This window comes from Seriola lalandi, unplaced genomic scaffold (genome assembly GCF_002814215.2).
Source record: "Seriola lalandi dorsalis isolate HSWRI2012SDOR001 ecotype SW California unplaced genomic scaffold, Sedor1 jcf7180002054933, whole genome shotgun sequence".
Lineage (NCBI taxonomy): Eukaryota > Metazoa > Chordata > Actinopteri > Carangiformes > Carangidae > Seriola > Seriola lalandi.
The window spans coordinates 4,027,783-4,048,262 of NW_019525485.1; the positions used below are offsets into that span (position 1 = coordinate 4,027,783).

The window sequence follows — 20,480 nt, forward strand, 5'->3', positions numbered from 1 at the left end:
AGGAGGAGGAGGAGGAGGGGAGGGGGAGGTGAAACAAGCAGACAATACAGTGAGACATGAGGGAAGATGTGCGTGGCTTTTTCACATACATGTGTTTAGATATATACACATGCATACAGCAGACAAAGCACAACACGACACGATGACGTGTTTCACTCAGATTCACTGTCTGGCCTTTAAATTAATCAAACTAGTAAATTAGTTGTAGTAAAACACTATTAGTTATTTAGGTTGCAATTATTACATAATTATCTATGGAAGGATTTTAGAGGCATAAAAGCAGAAGTTATATAATTTATGGGTCAGTCTGTTCTTGGATTGTTCAGTGATGGAGAACTTAAGTGTGTAAAAGCTCATATTCCTCCACAGTGTCCAATTTAAAAACATGTGTGGATTCGTAGTTTACAGTGTGTTCTGTTTTATAAGCTAACAGGCTGCGCATCTTACACACTCGTGTTCGAGTACGCTCTGCTTACAAGGAGTGGAGTGAAAAGCGTCAGATAATTTGGCAAAATACAAACAAATGTGAGCAACATGATGATAACTAGATGGTAAAGTGTTATTATCAGTGCTTTTTACTACTGAGGCTGCTGTCTGAAAGGCCGTGCGCACTATTTACCTTTTGTTTTCTGAGTTTTGAAGTGATGCAGGATGCAGATATGAGCCGAACCACCCAACTGGTGTGAGATAACAGCTGGACTAAAGGCCAGTCGTTTTTTAGTGATCAAAATGCAAAACAATTTTTTTTTTTTTTTTTTAAATAAAACATAATATCTCTTTCCTGATATGCGTTTGATTGTTTTAACCGCAGATTCCTTTTCTGCAGACAACTGTTTTTGCTGTTTGACAGAAGTGTGCGAGTGCACGAATCCAGCTGCGAGGGAGCGAAAGGAGAAAGAGGAAAAAGGAGGAGGGAGGAGGAAGGAGTTACCTGAGGCTCCATGGGCCGGTGCATGGCGGAGGCCTCGGAGGGGCCGCCGTTGGAGAACGGTTCAGAGGAGCGGGGAGGCAGAGGGGGCTGCTTGGGAGGAGGGGCGGTCTGAGGGGAGCCCTGAATGTTCTTACGGTACCGCTCGTCGGCCTGGGATGGGGGAATCGCACAGGACAAAGATGGGATGAGGATCAGGAGAAATATTTCAGTGACTGAACTAAAAAAAAAAAAAAAATATAGAAAATCAAAAAGAAGGGAACCACTGCTGAAAGTTCACAGATTTTAAGCGTGAAGTAACAGTTTTCTTCACCGATTAAAATTGGTTCCCATCTCCTTGTATTTTCCGAGATTACAGGAATCCTTTTTGTCATACTCAGAAACCTTCACATTTGACTGACAAAGACAGGCAGGCAGCCGGACAGACACAGGTGTGTGTGGACAGACAGAGACAGGACTCGTTCAAACAGATACATCCTTGAATTTTTTTTTATAATAAAATGGAGGGAAAGATCGTTGTTAATGACGCGGAACAGGTCTGCTGATGACGGGAGACACTGCTTGGGGTGTCCTGCATGTTAGTTTGGGCCTCAGCCATCCACATGCAACGGCCCGATCCACACACATTCAGAGTCACAACAACCACATCGAAGAATGTCACAGGTCGGCCATCCAAGATCAAGAGAAACACTTGTGGTTGTCTATTGTTCTGAGGGGGAAAACCTCAAAGAGAAAAGGGATGAAAGGAGGAGGAGCACTTCATTTTGTCGTTGTGAGACTGGACTCAAATGACAGTGGATAAAAAGGGTGAAATAAAAAAATAAAAGCCTATGGAATCATCTTTATTCTTATGAGGAAAAAAAAAAAGATGGGAGTGGAATCTTGCTGGAACTGATTATTTCTCTTTCACTTGCTCAACCTCAGCTCAAAGTGAAAATTAAGACCAAAATATTTCAAACATCCTAATGGTTTGAGTTTTAAAGGAGACTAACAACAGAGTAAGTGAGAGCGGGTGCCAAGAGAGAGTGGAGGAGAACAGCTCTGTTTTATTCAGGACATAAAAAGAGTGGTTGCGAGCCTGTGGTTTTTCCATTCTCAACCGTACCCCCTACTTGTTTCATTCAAAAAGGGCCTGCGTTCTAACAAATTAGCTATTGCTTTGGAATAACACCACAGCAACCAAAACAGAAAAGACTACATTAAAAGTAACTGTTTGTGCTAAAGTAAACCGTCATTTGTTACTCGCACCACCTCCATCATCATGGTCGCCGAGAACTGTGCGAAGAAAAGCAAGAAGAAGCTGGAAAGAGCAGGCAGCAGGGTAGGCAGAGCCGAGGAGGAGGTTCACCTCTCTGATAGGCTGAGGAGGATGAGCGACAGGCTCGGCGGGCCTATCGGGCTCCAAACCTTCTGCCTGGGGAGTGTTAGGGTCAGTTGGGGTTTCAGTCTGAGGGGGGCTGGGGCTGGGACAGGTCTCAACAGTGTGAGTCTTTTCTGGCACTGCTGCCTGGGACTTAGTGCTGTCTGCGGGGATCGTCTGAAGGGCTCTGGAGGACTCGTGAGCGCCTCTCGCTACAGAGACAACGCTGTCAAGGACCTGAGCTTGCGGGGCTGTCGTAAGGACTCTGTCAGGGGGCAGGGTGGAGGTCTGCGGAGGTTTGCTTTGGTCTGAGGGGAGTTTGGTCTTGTCACCAGGCTGCTGTTTGGATTCGTGCTGGAGCGACAGCAGGTAGGCCTGCTCCTGCTGCAGGCGCTTATGGAGTCGCTCGGCCTTGCGCTGCTCCTCGAGCTCCCGCCACTTGAACTCCTATTGCAGAGTGTGGGGTTGATTCAAGGTGGTGAGAAGAGACGGGAGAGCTGGCAGTGTTGACCTGACAAACTTAGGCTTGACTAAAAAAAATCTGTGTCAGTGCCATGTTTTAACCATTCACTGTGAACAGACAGCAGCATTTGTCACCACATTTGCCCATTTTACTCCTCTCCAACTCTGTACTATTACACTTCTTACGTGCACTATGCAGTTTATAAATGCCATGTAGAGTCACACTGTGTCAATCAGTTTCAATCGAGAGACAGATTAATGATTCACTTTACAGTGGAGAGATCACAACATTTTCTCGCACTTGTCTTTGTTGTGAAAATGATTCAACAACTTTATGACCTGGAGATGACTCACACCTATTAAAAACACACATTTGTTGTGGAGCATTTCCTCATCCCTCCCACGGTCTTCACCACTGCCATATAAGGATTTCATTCATAAACATATATATTAGTACTCATTGCTTCAACAGTATAGTGTTACATTACTTTACCATGATGTCATCTTACCCTGAAATGTAACTCTTGATAAGGACTACACATCCAAAATTAGTCTTTGAACTCATGGAGGATCATTTTCAGTGGTTAACCGAACAGGAGGAATAAAGAAGTGTTGATGTGCTGTGGTGAATTATACATGGAGTATGTGTGTGACTGACCAGCAGCATGGCCTGTTCACGGAGCAGCTGCTCCTGCAGCATCTCCAGGTGTCTCTGCTCCTCCTCCAGCTGACGCCTGATGTACTCCTGTCAATCAAAGCCAAGCGGTCAGAGATGTTAGTGGACATATAACTCAAAGAAAAAAAAACAACATCACAACACAAAGGATGAAAAATCTACTTTTCTCTTTGTGCTTATTCACACAGGTAATGTCACAAGTGTATCAGCTCCTTCATCATCACACGACTCTACCAGGATAGTTGTTTTTTTCCACATCATACAGCCTCAGTTACACTGTAGTACTATGTACAATTATTACAGAGCAGTGTCTGTCTTTCTGAATCACTGTCTCCACGCTTAGCACCTCACTGCATCATCTCTTTCACCACAACTAGCAAATTCTACCTTCTGGCATGAAAAGAAAGAACTCCAGTTGATTTATTGATCTAGTAATACTGTTGTGATTCCTCACTTAAGACATTTTAAGTAGAAATATTTTAAAGCTGACCTGCTCACGATCGTTCCTTCTCTTCTCGTCCTCCGCCCGCCGGCGCTCCTCCTCTTCTTTACGTCTACGATCCATCTCTTCGATACGCCTCTTCTCCTCTTGCTCGCGGCGACGCTGCTCACGCTCCTGTTGCCTCCTCATCTCCCGTTCACGGCGCTGTTGCTATAGGGACAGCACACAGGAAATATATTTTTAAAAAACTGTCAACAAAAACATGACTTTCAGCGGTCTGATCTTTTTGTTTGCCAGCATCAGCCTCAGCTCTCCTCTCGTTTGACTGGGAGATCTGTGACCAAGCCCTAGGAAAAAAAACAAAAAAACATCATCTTACCTCCTCCAGTCGCCTCCTCTGCTCCTTCTGCTGCTCAATTCGTTTCTGCCTCTCAGCCAGTAGCTGGCGCTTGTACTCCTCCTGCTCCCGGAGCTGCTGCTCCTGGAGGAGCTGCTGGCGGCGGAGAGCCTCTGACCGCTCCTTGTTTTCCTGCTGCAGGCGGATGAAGTCGCGGCGCAGGGTGGACTCACCTGGCACATTGACGATGGAGCTGGATGACGGGGGGAGGAACAGGGACAGAAGGGTTACATTGGACTGGGCTTCCTTTTAACAAGTACTGTTTTTTTTAGGAGGTGCAGCGACTACTAGATCCTACCTTGGTTCTCCCTCCTGCTCTGGGGGATCCTCCTCCTCCTCCTCGCTCCCACTGTACTCATACTCCGTCTCATCTGTAAATGAAGAAGTCACTCAGAGCAACTCACCGCAGCCGACATGATATTATCTACTGTACACATTTTCTGTGACAATGACACAGAGAAGAGATGAAGTGATTGGACACAGAGAGCCAGACGCACCCTTCTCTCCCCTCTTCTTCTTGGTGCGGTCGATGTGGTCTTTGAGCTGTATGCGGACTTGCCTCTCGTTGGGCTGGTCTCGGATGAAGGGGTGCTTCAGCAGCTGCTCTGTCGGGGGCCGCTGCGTGTAGTTCTTCACCAGACAGCTCTCGATGAAACTGAAAAACTTCTTGGACCTGTGGGGATTGTGGAAGAGAAGAAACAATGCGTGACGGAGAGGGTGAATTCTGAAAAGACACAGTGGGAGCCAGACAAATATTTCAGCCACACAAGGACAGAGCAGACCCTGGGATCCTAAGTAAAACACATTTCTACAAACAAGCTCCGATTTCAAATTACCCAACAGTCCTAACAGCACTCAGGTCTCTGAAACACTCCGCAGCGTTACAGCAGCCTCTGGTTTCTCAGTGTAAATTGAGGTTTATACACATGGACAGGCAGCATTGAACCTTTCATCGCATATACACCAAGGAAACTGTGAAATATGAGGCGCAGTACAATGAAATTATCATCATCATTGCACCTGCTACCGTTCAAGAGTGTTACACACAAAATTTTAATGGCAACAACAAAACAAATCCACTAAGTTGTGTTCTGTTTTTATAAAGAAAATATTGAACTTTTTAAAATTCATCTCAGCCCTCCTGCCAACTCACAAAAAAAAAAAAAAAAAAGAGTCAAAGGTTTGATTTTTTTTTTTCTGCATTTGCATCGAGCAGCTCTGCGGAGAGTGCCAGGAGAGGCTGAGTCTGCCAGAGCAGGTGTACCACAGATGTACAGCTCAGCAGCAAAGCACAGAGGAAAAGCCGAGCTCACGATTCAAGCCTCTGTAGCTGCCTGGTCTGAAGTCAGAGATAACATCAAAAATGCACAAGAGTACACAGAGAGGCCAAGCAGGAAATATTATGGCCTATCTTGAATATACGGATTTATTATGGCAAAAAAAAGGACATTGGAAAGGATAGACATACTCATGTGCACACAGAAAATATCCTTCTGGGTGGTACTCACCATTTTTTAGACTTGAGCCTAGGAGGAGGGTTTCTTGGAATGAGGAAGAGCGCACGCATCGGGTGCATGTCACAAAGTGCTGTCAGAAGAAGCACAAACGCATCAATAAGAATTAAAGAGACTGAACCGACACAAAAACACTAATAGTATATAAATATATGTACTCTGTACAACTCACGTGGTGCTCCTTCGGCCATTTCAATAGCTGTGATACCACATGACCACAGATCACTCTGCAAGAGAAAGACGACGCCCGTGAGCCAAAACCACAACAGGCTCACACGCTCAGACAAATCAAGACATTCACAGGTACAATACACCTGCTTTACTGTGTGACACTTCTGCGGTGGGGTGGGGCTCTTACTCTGTAATCGTATGTAGCGTCGGGGTTCTCGTCACAAGCGATGACCTCAGGGGCCATCCAATAAGGAGTCCCGATGAAGGTGTTTCTCCTCCCCACTGTCCGGTCCAGCTGAGCGCTCACACCAAAGTCCACTGGAGAAGAGTAATGAGAGTCGCCACAGTCAGCAGTGTGGCTCTACACTTATTTAGTTCTGTGGAAATCAACTGAGGGTACCTATAGACTGAGATATATTAACAATCTAGTTCATCACATGTCAAACTGTGTTTTTTTTTTTTAATGAATCAGTCTCTCTCTGTGACGGTGACGGGGTCCGACATGAACATTAACACACAAGCTTCTGCCAAACTTGAACGGTTTGGGTTTTTTCACATAAGAGATTTGTCAAATTGTAGTCACAGATTTTATGTGGGCGGGCTCAGCTGGTAAAACATGATTTCTTGTAAAACCGCGCTCCATTCAGAGGTTAGCAACATTTGAATCACAATGTCATTTCAACTGTGGGGTTGTTCGCTTGCTTTGCCAGTGTGAACAAACCACAACCCACACAGTCCTGAAAAAGCAGATTAGCTTGGCTTTTGATTGGGGAAAAAAAAAAAGAACTTTAACTTTGGTTTTGCATGTGTAGAAATACTTAAGACTCGTCTCACACTATGATCCAAGACTCATGTTTCTGATTGAGGACCAAAGATTTACCCACATTTCTCCCAAGACTGTCCCAAAGGTGCAAATTCAGCTGCACAACAGCTGATCAAAACTGATGTGAGATCTGTGCTGCCCTCACCTAGTTTGACTTCAGCATTCTCAGTCAGCAAGACGTTCTGGCCCTTGATGTCACGGTGGATGACGTGGTGGGCATGTAAGTGGGCCAGACCCTGAGGAGGAGAGAGACACAGGACGTGAATGAGAGAAGAGAGGAGGGGAGAGGGGAGGAGAGGAGAGGAGAGGAGAGGAGAGGAGAGGAGAGGAGGAGAAGAGAGGAGAGGAGAGGAGACTCACTCTGAGGATCTCTCTGGAGATGTAAGCGATCCAGTCTTCCTTCAGCTGGTTCCCCTTGGTGTTCTTCACCAGGTCTGTAATCGAACCAGCTCCACAGAACTCCATCACCAACTACACAACAGATGCAAAATATGAATCATCAGAAGATAAGTCAACGATCACTGACCAAACAAATAACTTTTTAATGCACGACCCTGCCTGAAGATAAAGAGACCATACTGGTATGAACTGGTAAGAATAAGATGTTAGGGAGAAAAGAAAACTGCTACATGTTTTCTTCCTTGCATACTTCTTACCAAACCTTAATTTCTTGGATGGATTTGAGGACTTACCCATAGCTGGTCATCGTGTCCCGGGGGGCTCTTCTTAATGAAAGCCCCATAGTAGGTGGCTATGTTTCTGTGGTGGGAATACTTCTTCAGCATATTGATCTCCAGTTTAATTTCCTCCTCCTCATCCTAGACACACAAAAAAACAACACAAGTTAAAAAAGAAGCTGTTTGTCCTCGTTCTGGAAAATCTTTATGACGAAATACAATGATCACTTTGTGGGCACCGGCCTTTAATCATCATTTGGCTTTGACTGACTTTTCATGTCACATCCAAATCAATCCACTTTCATATTTAGGGTCAAAGCAAGTGTGGAGCTATGCGACAACGCCCTGGCGCAGTTGCAGCTCAGCCTGACCAGGCCTTATTCATGTCTAGGACTAATGTAACAATGAAGTATGAGTCGTTCATTTACTGGCAAATGATTCCTTTGTTTGGGGATTAATGATGCATGACTGAGTCTCATTGTGAGTTGATGTGTACAGTAGCCATTATCATTAATCTCTTGTAAAAAAAAAAAAAAAAAAAAAAGAAAGAAAAAAAGAAAACACAAATGCACATTGGATCAATGGCAAATTCCCCACAGATATACTTAAGTAACGGACTAACATGATCCTGGATAGAGTTTTTAGAGCTGCAGAGAAAGCTAAAAATTCTGAATTGACACTTACAATAAATATCATGTATACAGTGTACAGTTAATGGAAGATGAATAACCTGACTCAAATGTAACTTAAAGACAGGCCTGATAATCACACCACGGCCCTGTAGATAGAGAATTCAACAGAGAAATCAGTGGGTTCACATAGAGTTTAAAAGCTAAATCAGATTCCAGATGTAGCTTTCATGCCGTGTTTAGTCTCTGTTGGAAATGGCCTTTGGTGCAAATGGTAGGGAGAGAGCCTGTCCACTATCACGTCTTTGCAAAAGGTCATAACTAGCTGCAGTGTGAACTCCCTGCTTGCACCCAATAGCAACTTGACAATGATTAACAGTGACACGCTAATTGAACACATGCAGGGATCAGCCCGCGAGTGGTTTGCTTTATGGTTACATGGCCTCTCCTATAGAACGTACAGTGGGAGGAGGGGGACAGAGACCAAAGGTGGGGGTGGTTGTACACTATTATCACTGCAGACTGCTATATGGAGGTTTGCCTCTTTATATTACCAGGGATTTTATTTCAATTATCACAAGTCACCATAGCAACCAAATATAGAGAAATGAGGAAAAAGAAGTGCTATATTTATATGTTGTTTAGTGTGCAATGCATCACCTATAGCAAAATGGCAGTTGGCTGTCTTTGCAGGCAGCCATACTGCTGCTGCATGACTCGTTTGAGTTGACGTAAGCCTTTCTGTTGTGCGCACCCCCTCCTCCTCCTCCTCCTCCTCCTCCTCCAACCCCCCCCCTTCCAGCCCCTTTCTGCTGTGCAGCTGTTGGATTATCACACTCCCGACTGTGAAAGCCTCGCTGCCACAAGTCACATGGTGAGGGAGAGAGACCGACACAATCATATGGTGATGTGTGTCAGAGAGTGGAGGAGTGGAGCTTTGGTCAATTGATGGCGCCGAAACAAATGTGTCGACATATATGCGGTACTAGATCAAACATAATCTTCAAGCGTGATCCAAGAAGATATAACACAAGATACAAATACAACAAAAAATCCCATTTCAACACCACATAATTTAAACAAATCTGCACCAGACCCAACATGAACATATGTTAGCAGATGTTTAAAGCTACATTTGACATTTTTAGAAGACAAAAATGATCAACATGACAAAACAGCATCTTAAAACAAAGCTAATATGATTAAACAGCATTTAAAGCCACAAAAACAAACATGGCGTTTACCGGTTTGTTAAAAAAGCAGCATGCAGCAGCTACACAAACAACAACAAAGCCTGTCTGCCCAGATCGTCCAGACTACACTTTATCAGAGGATTGGACAGTGCTTTTAATACATAACAAAATAGATCCTCAAAGTAGAAAGGCATTTTTTTAGCTTCACGCCTGTACGGCGGCAGAGAAGAGGAGTGTTTGGATTTGAGAATGTGGAGCAGAAATGAGAATGTGGGTCAGAGTAGCACTGGACAAGCCAGCACGCCTGTGGACGGGCCAGGACAGAGGAGAGAGTGCAACATGGCCTCACTAAAACACACTGATCATCAGGTACCAGTTAAAAGATGACCTCATCGATTACCAAAAACTATTGGTTAATCAAATACAGCTTGTTGCAGCTCTAAATGAAAGCTGTCGAAATGTAGTCATATCACATCAAATTGTGCATCATTATTCACACACACTGTGATTACAATACTGTTTGATACCCACAAATTAAATGATAGTCGCACTTAAAGTTAAAAAACAAAAATCACAGCATGAGGTCCCTCAGCAGGTGAGCTGCATCAGTTTCACTGCGGAGACGATTCATGATGAATCAGTCAACCATGAGCAGCTAATAAAAATCTGGCTTAGCTGCAGAACGATGTGTTATGATAGCTGTCTGGGAAGTTTACTAGCACAAGCTAATCTTAAAGGCACACGCCTAGTATCAGTCAGTGTTAGGTACTGAATACAGCCAAGCTCTGTCATAAGTTGTACTGTTTAAATATACATGCAGATATTAAAAGGCCCCATTTTGTATAAAGTGAGATTTCCCTCCTTTTTTGATTATAAAGCAGGTCTAGGTTCTATATTAGCACACAGCCATTATTCAGAAACTGAGCCTTAAAACGAGCCGTCAGGACTTCTGCGACTTTGTGATGTCACAAGAAAACAGTCACCACCCTAAGCCATGCCCCCAGCACAGCCCACCTGGACCCACCATCCAACCTTGCAGGATTTGGTTTGTCCAAGTGTTTTATAATTTTATTCTATCACTCAAAACAGACAGCCAATCAGAAGAGAGCCTCAGGGCCTCCTCTCTTCTGACTGGCTCACTGACCTGTTGTTGCTATAGCTCCACAGAGAAGCCTGACAGAGGAGATGTAAAACTACACTGAGATGGTTTTCGGTTCTTAAAACCACAAATATATATTCTTATGGATCAACAATTCAAATAAAACATAAAATATGGGACCTTCAAATGTGCATGTAATGTTCTGATGAGGGTGATGGAGAGTGCTGTCTAACACAATGGCCTCCTGTAACAGCAGTACTGGGTTTTTTTCCACTGTAACATATGGTAAAACAGGTTTCCTCTCAGCAGTGCTTCATGTGACAAATTATTTTTTTTTAAATAAAAGCATTGTTGCCTGTGAGTTTCTACATGTCTGGCAGGCACACCTTGTGTCTGTCACACAGAACAGGAAACAGTTGGGTAATATTCTCTGTACTGGTGGTTACACATGATAGCTAATCAGTCGAGTGTATAACTGATTCATCATGACGTAGGCTTGTGTGAGGAGTGGCAGCAGGCAAGTCAGGGCACAGAGGCTATCAGCTGCTGCGTCACTAGTCTTTGTCAGGCTCATGGTGATCACTGTGGGGTACACCAGTTGGGAGTGTGTGTTAAATGCGTCCTTATAAAAAAGGTAGTGATGCATTGGTGAAATGTAGCTGCTGACTTTTGATTTTGCTCCCCCAGGGAAGATGATACTGCACATGTGCGTGTGTGTGTGTGTGTGTGTGTGTACAGTATGATTAAGCCTATATTCTTCCATCATTATTATGGCCGTGTGGGTGGTTGGCCCCGCTGGCCTTCACTGCTGCTCTGAAACCCTCTGCTTTGTGTTCCAGCATGTGTGCATGTGCGGTTGTGTGCCTTCTCTCATCTGCAGACAGGACCTCCCACAGCTGAGGGCAGCCTGCTGGCCGATGAATGACGCACTTCACTCAAAAGCATCCTGTTGCCTCTGCCCTTCCCCTGCTGTTTATTATAAGGGTGAGGGACTCATTAAAGAGCATGGCATTTTCTTCTCTGTGATGGAATGATGATAGATTTTTGATATTAACCAGATAATAAGAGACTCAAATATATCCAAGTATTTTGTTCCTAAAGAGCATCTAATTTCCACTTTTGACTATGTTATATTTTTAGTACACAAACCAGTATTTATAATATAATGGCGGGAAAGAAAAATCAATCTGAGGTTGAAAAATAAAATTCCTCTATAGCGCCATCATCACTTAAAGTTCTGTAAAGCTAACTGTTTTATATCTCATTATTGTTTGCCTTTATTTCTTTATGACTTTGCAGCCTTCGCTGAGTGACCGCTGCACATTCTTTACACTGTGATGTCCAAGCTGAAACAATATACAGTTCAGCCTCACCTCCGTGACGTCCATGACCTTGATGGCAGCCAGCTGTCCAGTCTTGACGTGTCGTCCCTGTGAAGAAACAAAACAGAGGTGAGCGCTCACACTCCACATGGCAAACTCGTTGTGCTGTTATCAACTGTCGACTGGGTGATGATTAATGATCTAAGGGAGCTTGTGCACGTGTTACTGCCAGAAACTGCAAATGCATTCAAGTGTGTGATAGGAAGTTGCATATAAATGCACAATTTACAAGTTGTCAGTTTGGATTTCTATACACTCTGTATGTAGGGCTGCAATTAATTATTATTTTCATTACAGATGAATATGCAAATTATTTTCACTATTAATGAATGAATCTGAAAAATCAGCGTTTCACAAAGCCCAGGATGATGTCATCAGATCAGATTAACTGATAATAAAAATATTTGTAGTTGCACTCCTAATTGTAATTATTTTACTCAAACAAATGAATACTAAATTTAAATGAAATTTAGATGAATTTAAATAAAATTGTCAATTGATATTTCACAAGGCAATCAATCAACTAAAATCAATTATTTTATTGCTCCTATCTTCAAAGATCCCAATCTCAAGACACATGTATCCCACACCCTACATGAACTTACTATATACAGTACACAGCACAGATGAACATGTTATTCCCAAGCTATATAGACCCAACATTCCCAGACTTCTCTGCTCTCCTAACACCCCCATGCCACTCCTTACATAAACAAAGGACCGAAATAGAGGCCTCTCTCCGCCCCCACCCCTCCTTCCCACCCCCAACTCTGAGAGGAGATAAAACATGGGACTTTTTTGGGAGCTGGCCCGGATGGGTACGGGTATTCCCCCATTCTTCTCTAGGACAACACTGCAGTGAGACAGTGCGACTGTGCTGGTCACTGCAGCCACTGTATCAGACACACATGCGCCAATACACTGTGCATTCGTGCATGGCTGGAGGAGGAGGACACATGTAAAAGCACAACTAAGTCCCACACATGGACACCCCCCCACCAACACCATCATCTTAGCCAGTGCATTCCATAGTCAATTGAAACTGTATGGATTATGACAATAAAAGCCATGCTGGCTTAGGGGCCCTCTCTTTTCACTGGGCAGGAGAGGGGGATAAGAGGGACACTTTACAATGCCTTTAATCCTCTTCACTTTGATCCCAGGGGTCGCCGCTACAAAAACAACACTGACGCTGACATTACGGCCGTCAGCTCCCCACGTACCAGCGGCTGGCGCTGACGCAGTCTTTGCTGGGTTCGCAGGTCACAGGTGTAACGTCACCCCCACCTGCATTAGGACTATCCTTCAGTAAAGTCTTAGGACTTATCATTTAAACCAACTGATGAGTCAGTTTAAAGAATAACATCATTTCTCCACTATCATTGTCCCTCTGCAGATGAATCCAGTCATGCAGACACACCTCTTCAAATCTGGTGCTTAAAAAGACTAAAGCATACGTATGAAGAGTATTATATGTGATATGTTATTGGAATTTTTCTTGTAACTAAAAACCTTACATTAGAAACATCCTGAAAGAATCACCATTTTGTTTGTACCTACAAACCCCATAAAACCGAGTGGAAACACTGCACCTGTAGAGGTTAAATGTTGTCATATTTTATTGTCTATATAGGATGACTGGTTTCGCTTTGTCAGTCATAAAAACGGGCAATAAAGAGACATTGACAAAGACACTGAAGAATCAAGAAGCCAGTTCTGTCTCTGCTCTCCAGCTTTCAGGCTTAAATTAATACTATTTTGAGACAAAGCTTTCTTTGATCCAACATAGAGTCGCAGAGAGGCCATCTAGATAACTCAATAACAATGCCATCAATCTCCGTTTTGGCTGTCAATAAACCAAAACTTTAAATTCTTACAATTTTACAGCAGACAGCGCCTTAGTAAATGTATGAAAACCTATGACAGCTTATCAAAAATGCCTGTTTAAATTGGGTTTCTTTATGATTTACAGACTTGATTTGGAAGATACTGGGAGGTGAGGATATGAATGTGCAAAGTGTTCTTTGCTGTGATTCCTCCTCTGTGAGCCTGAAGGATTTATGGTCGTATAAACCCAAATGTCTCTCAGCTTCTGGGTGGAGATTCGTTTATCTAGGCCACAAGGTTATTGCATTTCAATACCACAAAACAACTGAGGTTACACAACATTAGGACATGAGTAATGAGATGAGTGCCTGGATCACACACACAAGTTCCCTGGCGTGCTTTTATCCCCTCCCACCATCCATCCATCCATTGTCCTTGAAATAAGGAAAACTCGGAGCAGGTACTTTGGGGTTGACACTATAGTGCACGAGTCATTACAAATGATGTGGATCAGTACAAATGAAGTTTTTGGAAAGTTATATTTGGAGGAAGGGTGCTGCCAAGTTTCCTCAATAGATCCTGCAAATCTACTATTAACTAAGTTATTCTAGGAGGAACTGGCAAACAGAATCAGGACCAAAGTCAACATCAGACCCAGTATAATTCTCAGCCATGTTTTTTCAATGTGAGTGTAAATGAACCATTTTAAAAGTCTCTTTTAAGAGAGTATTTCCTCAATTAATACATCAATCATTTTGGGTGCCCATGTGGCTCTGCTGGTAGAGTTCACACCACACAAGGCTGGATCCTTACAGCTACACAACGATTAACTTATTATGGATATTGGAGACCTCTTCAAGCCCTCTCAGCTGTAAATGACGCTCTTCTCATCCACAATGACATTTAACAAGGATCATTTGGTTACATGAAGAGGGATCAAAGTAAGTAAGTAAAGACACTCCCCTGCTTGACCACATGACAGCAATCTAGGCTCTCTGCTTTTTTTAAGGCCAGCTGTCCTATATAGCACTGTAACTAATGATTAATTTCATTATTGATTAATTTGTTGCTTATTTCTATGATCAACTGATCCATTGTTTAGGCTAAAATATGTCAGAACACAGTGAGAAGTTCGAAGAGCCAAAGGTCGAGTCAGATCAGCAATCTAAAACAAAGATATTCGAGTTACAATGATATAAAAAAGAAAATCCTCACATTTTGAAAAGCAGGAAAAAGCGAATGTTAACCATTTTCCCTAAATTATAAAACTGTTGACAACTACGTTTTCTGATCCTTGAATGGGTATGGGTCAGTCACAGGAGGGCTGCAGTCAGGCCTTGAAGGGCCCCTTGAAGCAGCCAGCTAGGCGTGGCTGTGGAGGGGTTATCTGAGGCACTGAGCTATCACTCAGCCCTCCCTGGCCTCCATCTCCACTCCTCCATCACAGCTCCTCTTAACCATGGCCAGATGTGCCGCTGGCCTCTCTCCAGCTCTGCACTAAACCACTGACTGACTTACTGCCTACAGAGCCGGAGACATTATGTTAAAATCTACCCTAAAACAAAATACACTATTCTACGAGGGCTCAATTAACAGTGCTGTGGATGAATCTCACTCAACACTAGGAGCTCAATGAGCGAGGTGCTCTATTAAACTGAGTGCTGACATAAGGGGTTAGTAGAAAGTGAACTTTCCCATTAAATTAGAATTATTTCACAAGAAGGTATAAACTAGAAACTGTGCCCACGGTGCCAGTTAAAGAAAACACACCTCAGGTGCTGTCACAAATGTCCACAACGTTTCACCATTAGTGGAGGGGATCCAGGTTTGTAATGTGCATAAATTAAAAACAGTTGTCCTGTTAGGAAACCAGTGATTCATGTTTTAGGGTGGATTGAGCAGTAATGCTCAGCAGTATCGTTAGCGGTCTGCCCACAGAGTCGGTGTGGACGACAGGGGAGTACTGTTTCCCCATACTCTTTCCTACAAGGCCCGTATCCACTGCATCCTGACTGACCAGAACACAAAGAGCCTCTCCCTCCCTACATCTTTCACATTAATGCACGATCAATCACACTTAGCAACTATTTCAAAAACCCTGGCTGGCTTTCTAACCAGGTCAATCCACTGCAAGCTGCCATTGCACAACAGAGTGCTTAAATTGAGCGACGTGCCTTCTAACCAGCCATGTAGGTGCAAAACAAACTCGGTTTCGTATTATTAGTTCACACAGTGAGGGAGGGAGAGAACTGCTGGGTGCCGTGGTTTGCTTCTACAAAAGGTCAGGTGTGTGTGTGTGGTGAGGCGTTAGGTAGTAGTAGAGCTGTGGTAATGAGGGATGGATGACCCCTGGCGAAGGGTCATGTGAAGACCTGAGGTGACATTTGAACTGGCAGAGTGAGTAGGTAAGTGGACAGAAAGTGAAAAACAGGCAGGTCACAACCTTTATCTACCTCTGGAAGCTTTTGAACAGATGCATAAACTCAACACATATAAACACAAGTCCATTTCAAGACTTGCTTACACACACACAGATGCACACTTCTGAAACATGCATGAGATGAATCCCGGGTAGAGAAATGATCAATCACCAGTAAGCAGCAGCACATGACAGCCAGGGCTGTGCCTTGCCCCTGCCTCTCTGGGCTCTACCGCTTTATACTGCTGCATACCAGCATACTGACCCAATTCTCTCTCTCTCTGTCTGTCTCACACACACACACACACACACACACACACACACACACACACACACACAGCCCTGCTGCCTCCACTCCAGCTCTCCCCAGAGATTGTAAGGATGGAAGTGCCAAAGACAAAGATGCAAAGAGGAGAGAAACGGTGATGCGGGTGGAGGGAGGATAAAAGACAGACAGCGAGCGGAGAGACGAGGAGAGAAGCTGAGACAAGGAGGCACGCAATGAGACCGAGAAAACGTGTGAATGGGAAGGGGAAGCACACAGGGAAAGCTGAATAAGAGTCTGACAGAGGAGGCCAGTTTGATGTGACTGTACATCTATTGATCAGAGTGCAGCAGCTGGCTGCTCTAACGGATCAAAGCTGCACGCTGGAGCCTCTCATGACAAAACAGGAATTAATAACAATTGATGGGTGTGAAAGTAGAAATTCTGCAATAAGCAAATGCAGCAAACTTTGTATGTGAGCTCTGGTATGATGTCATTAAAATAACATGGAAACGAGAGGCTTTGTCTCAGAAACGATTTTCAACTATATGTGGTAAGAATGGAAGCAAGCTGCGCGGGGAGTTTACTCTGGAGAAAATCCCGTCCCTGATGTGGACTGAGATGTGCCAATTACACGAGAGGATCTACTTGTCCCGGAACATTAGCACATAAAAACAATAGAATTATTCAGGTAATGTGATCGTGACGAGAAAAGAGCCGTCGACTCGGTGAAGACACCGGAGGACAAGCGAGAGACTGTCTCGTCTGCCAGCACCTTTGTGTCTCATCTCAACACCGCTCGGGGTAATGAGGTGCCTCAATGAGCTGCGCACACAGACGCACGGAGAGACAAACACAGAGAGTTTTGTTCAGGCAGTGTGGCCAGTCAGGGGACGCTGCGGGTCTTGTGACACCCATTAGGGAGAGGGTCACTGTGGGGGAGATGGGGACAAAAGAGATGCATACTGTGTTAGCTGGAGAGGATGCAAAGTGGAGGAGTGTGTGTGTGTGTCTGACATTCAGCGTTGAACATGAGCTCCAAGTGTTTCACACATTAAGCCTCTTCACTATTCAAGAAGGGCGCAGACGAATGTACGTACGAGCCTGCATGTAAACTCGGAGAGTGAATAATTGAAAAAGAGCGTGAGTGGGAAACAATGCAGGACCCTGGCCCCTGTTGCAGCATGGGGGACACATTCAACCACCCGGATTCTGACCTAAAAGCTACACAGCCAATCAGCACCCAGGCGGGCAGGCAAGGCCTCCACTGCTACACGGTCCAGTAATAGCATCTAATTCACCATGCTGCAATTAACCAGTCATTATTAGAGAAATGGAGAAAAGGGGGATATAGTCCTATATATTAAATGATAATTTTTCAATAGATTCAACAATCAGGATTTTAAGTTCAAAATCTGCTTGTTTTTATTACATCTACATTACATGCATTTTTCTGTAGACAAAACTATCAATGTGCAAATAATTAATGATAACAACTGAATAATTCAGTATCCTATACAATAATCCTGACTCTAAAGCAAGCTGTGGTAAAAGGCCTGGCTCTTTTACAGGACAATAAGTCTGGATACCCTACATGCAGTACCACAGGGGTCGATCTGGGCTCAAGCGAAGTCACAGATCTCCCAGCCCCCATGCGCTGAGCTGATGCACACACACAGCAACCTGGAGCCTCTTTGGCTTGTTTGCAGACTGCATAAAAAGATTGCAGCACCAGCCTGTTTTATAAAATCCACAATCTCCCATTTCTTACATTTTTGAGCAAACATTCAAAGCACCTTGTTGCTTTAATCACCGACAACCACTGCCTTGAGGTAAGCGCCAGTCTCGCCCAGCACCATATGGCGCTGGTAGGCATTTAACAGATTGCACGAGAGGTTCCGCTCCCTGTTCAGCGGCAGCTCCCACCCTGTGCGCCTGTCAGGCGTAGCTCGCCCCCCGAGGACAGCCCGTCTTGTCCTGAGGGCAGGGGTGAGGCTGCCCCTAAGGCTGGGGGGAAAAAAACAAAGGAAGGAGATGGAGGTTGGGAAAGGAGGAGCTGCTGAGTTTTAGCGCCATAGTACGAGCTGCTCTTGGATTAGCTCATTTGTCTTCATTTTTGAAAGCATCCAATGACATCATCTACTAGAAAACAAATAAGGGTACTTAAAAAAAAAAATCATCCTTTTATTTGGTGCTTATGCCTTGGTGAGTATTCACCCACATGACCTTGCTACTGATTGTCAGTGAGTGCTGGCACCACACCAAAGAGACACCACCGCATCCAGTCAGTTCAACCATAGACGTGACAGTATGAAAATACTGGTGGGCACAGCCTTGGCACGCCCCGCGGATGCATAGCAGACAGGCAGGCAGGTCAGCGGGGGCTCTGTTGCCTCAGGCCTGACTATATATGGCCATTCTGTAGAGCAGAGGGAATCTTCCCTGCATACCATGCACAATTTGAGGAATTATGTCTTCTTCTGTGTTATCATTACTCTCTCTTTTTTTTAATCCGTATATCCAGTGTGAGGCACCTGAGATGGGTCTACTGAGCCAGCTGGTCCAGGGCCAACTGATAAAGAGTGTGGGAGGGGGAGAAGCTCAGAGAGAATCTCTTTGTGCGGTGCTTTCTAAGAGCGTGGATCCAAATGCATTATTTTAAAACAACTTAAGACTTATATGGTCTTATACAGTGTGTCAGCTCCACCAATGACATAGCTCGGATTTTTCTGCACCATTTTAAATTTAAGTGATGAATATGGCCACAGATTTAATATGAGATTATTGCTCTTGCAGCTACAGAATAGCAATAGCTTTTTACTGGTTAAAAAAAATCAAAATAATGCGGTTATGTTGCAATAAATTTTCTTTATGGCCTACAAGTCTATGATACCAGCACTTTTCAATCTGATTAATCACCTTAGTGATAACATGATACACAAGTGAGTTCAATCTGCTTATAGATCCGGGCTTCCGTTCCTTTCAACCAGCTGGCTGAAGCAAAAATCAAGTGATTTAAAAAGGGGCTTTTTAGCTATAACGAAATTTTCATTATGGCCGTCAGTCAAAATCTGCTGTGCTGTGTTTTCAGAAGTTGACTGTAATCTGGCGCCCCTCCAGGGGCAACGGCTGCCCGCTTGGCACAGAGTCCAGCGAGAGAGCCAGCAGCACAGCATGGCCACAAGAACCTTGACATGGCATTTCAGGTCTTAGAGAGCAGCTCCGTTCTTTAATTTTCTGGGATAAAATGCAAAGCTGGAAGTAGAACAACATTGCAGGGATACATAAATAGATTTTTGTGGGATTTTAGCCTTGGCCAGCATTAACAGGTCTTCATCGCAGTAGGTATTGTCTGACTTTTTTCAATACTATTGCCAAAATGAAAAAGCTGAGTATCAGTATCAACACCAAAACAACACATTTTGTTTCTAGAAATAGATATCAAGTTTTACATCTTACAAATGTTAAATGTTTAAACAAAAGCAGCAGTTTGTCTAATAAAATACAGTCTACAATTGCCAAGATAATGATTTAAATCAGGAACTATCTGATCAAAGTGTAAGTGAACAAGGCTACAAATCTGACCAGACATTCGAGCCAGCTGTCAGAGCTTGACGGGTCCAAGAGGCAGGGGAATTTATCATTTCACTAGCTCCAGTGTAGATGCTGTTTTTAAAACACAACTATCTCCTTTTGCGCCAGAATGCCCTCAAAAACAATTGCGAGTATCAATAAATAATCTCCAGATTATAGTGGGCTCTTTATGGATGAGTTATAAGACAGTGACTGATGATTACATTATGAATCAGCTTATTGTAAGGCTGTCAAAAGCAAAATATAAATGCAAAAGCTGCACTTGACTCTTATTGTGAAATCTAACTTTTAATTCATCACAAGGCCAGACCTTCAGATTTCTACAGCCTGCCTTAAATAACAGACAAAATAAAATGCCTCCAAGGAATCAAAAGTCACCACAAATCAAAGAGGAAAGAATCTTGGTCACATTGTGTTATCTAAAAGGGGCCTTGTAAACTGTGACCAAGTGCTTGACAAAGCAGAAAAAGCCTCAGAGGGAGAAGGAACTCCACCCCGTTTTCAATTGGGGGGGCTGTTGTGATTATTCAGTCGGTTGGCGTTTGAAATCCTGCAGACAAACACCTCCTTTCTGTGGATCTGACTAACTGAGTTGACTGAGAGACACCCCCCCCCCAAAAAA

The 20,480-nt window shown here is 43.8% G+C and overlaps 1 protein-coding gene across 5 annotated transcripts in view; it reads right to left on the bottom strand.

Moving 5' to 3' along the window:
• LOC111644421 (mitogen-activated protein kinase kinase kinase kinase 4-like) overlaps positions 1-20,480 on the bottom strand; it is a 32,691-nt gene that overhangs the window by 9,984 nt on the left and 2,227 nt on the right. For 4 of the 5 annotated variants that reach the window (XM_087170161.1, XM_087170163.1, XM_087170160.1 and 1 more), the window contains exons 3-16: positions 11,745-11,801; positions 7,466-7,591; positions 7,134-7,244; positions 6,919-7,009; positions 6,138-6,268; positions 5,952-6,006; positions 5,774-5,852; positions 4,763-4,938; positions 4,564-4,636; positions 4,248-4,458; positions 3,917-4,078; positions 3,409-3,495; positions 2,277-2,735; positions 932-1,081 (exon numbers count right to left, since the gene is read on the bottom strand). In XM_087170161.1, coding sequence (XP_087026287.1) covers positions 932-1,081; positions 2,277-2,735; positions 3,409-3,495; positions 3,917-4,078; positions 4,248-4,458; positions 4,564-4,636; positions 4,763-4,938; positions 5,774-5,852; positions 5,952-6,006; positions 6,138-6,268; positions 6,919-7,009; positions 7,134-7,244; positions 7,466-7,591; positions 11,745-11,801 — 1,968 coding nt within the window. The remainder of the gene's footprint in view (positions 1-931; positions 1,082-2,276; positions 2,736-3,408; positions 3,496-3,916; positions 4,079-4,247; positions 4,459-4,563; positions 4,637-4,762; positions 4,939-5,773; positions 5,853-5,951; positions 6,007-6,137; positions 6,269-6,918; positions 7,010-7,133; positions 7,245-7,465; positions 7,592-11,744; positions 11,802-20,480) is intronic. The other variant, XM_087170162.1, reaches the window with a different exon arrangement.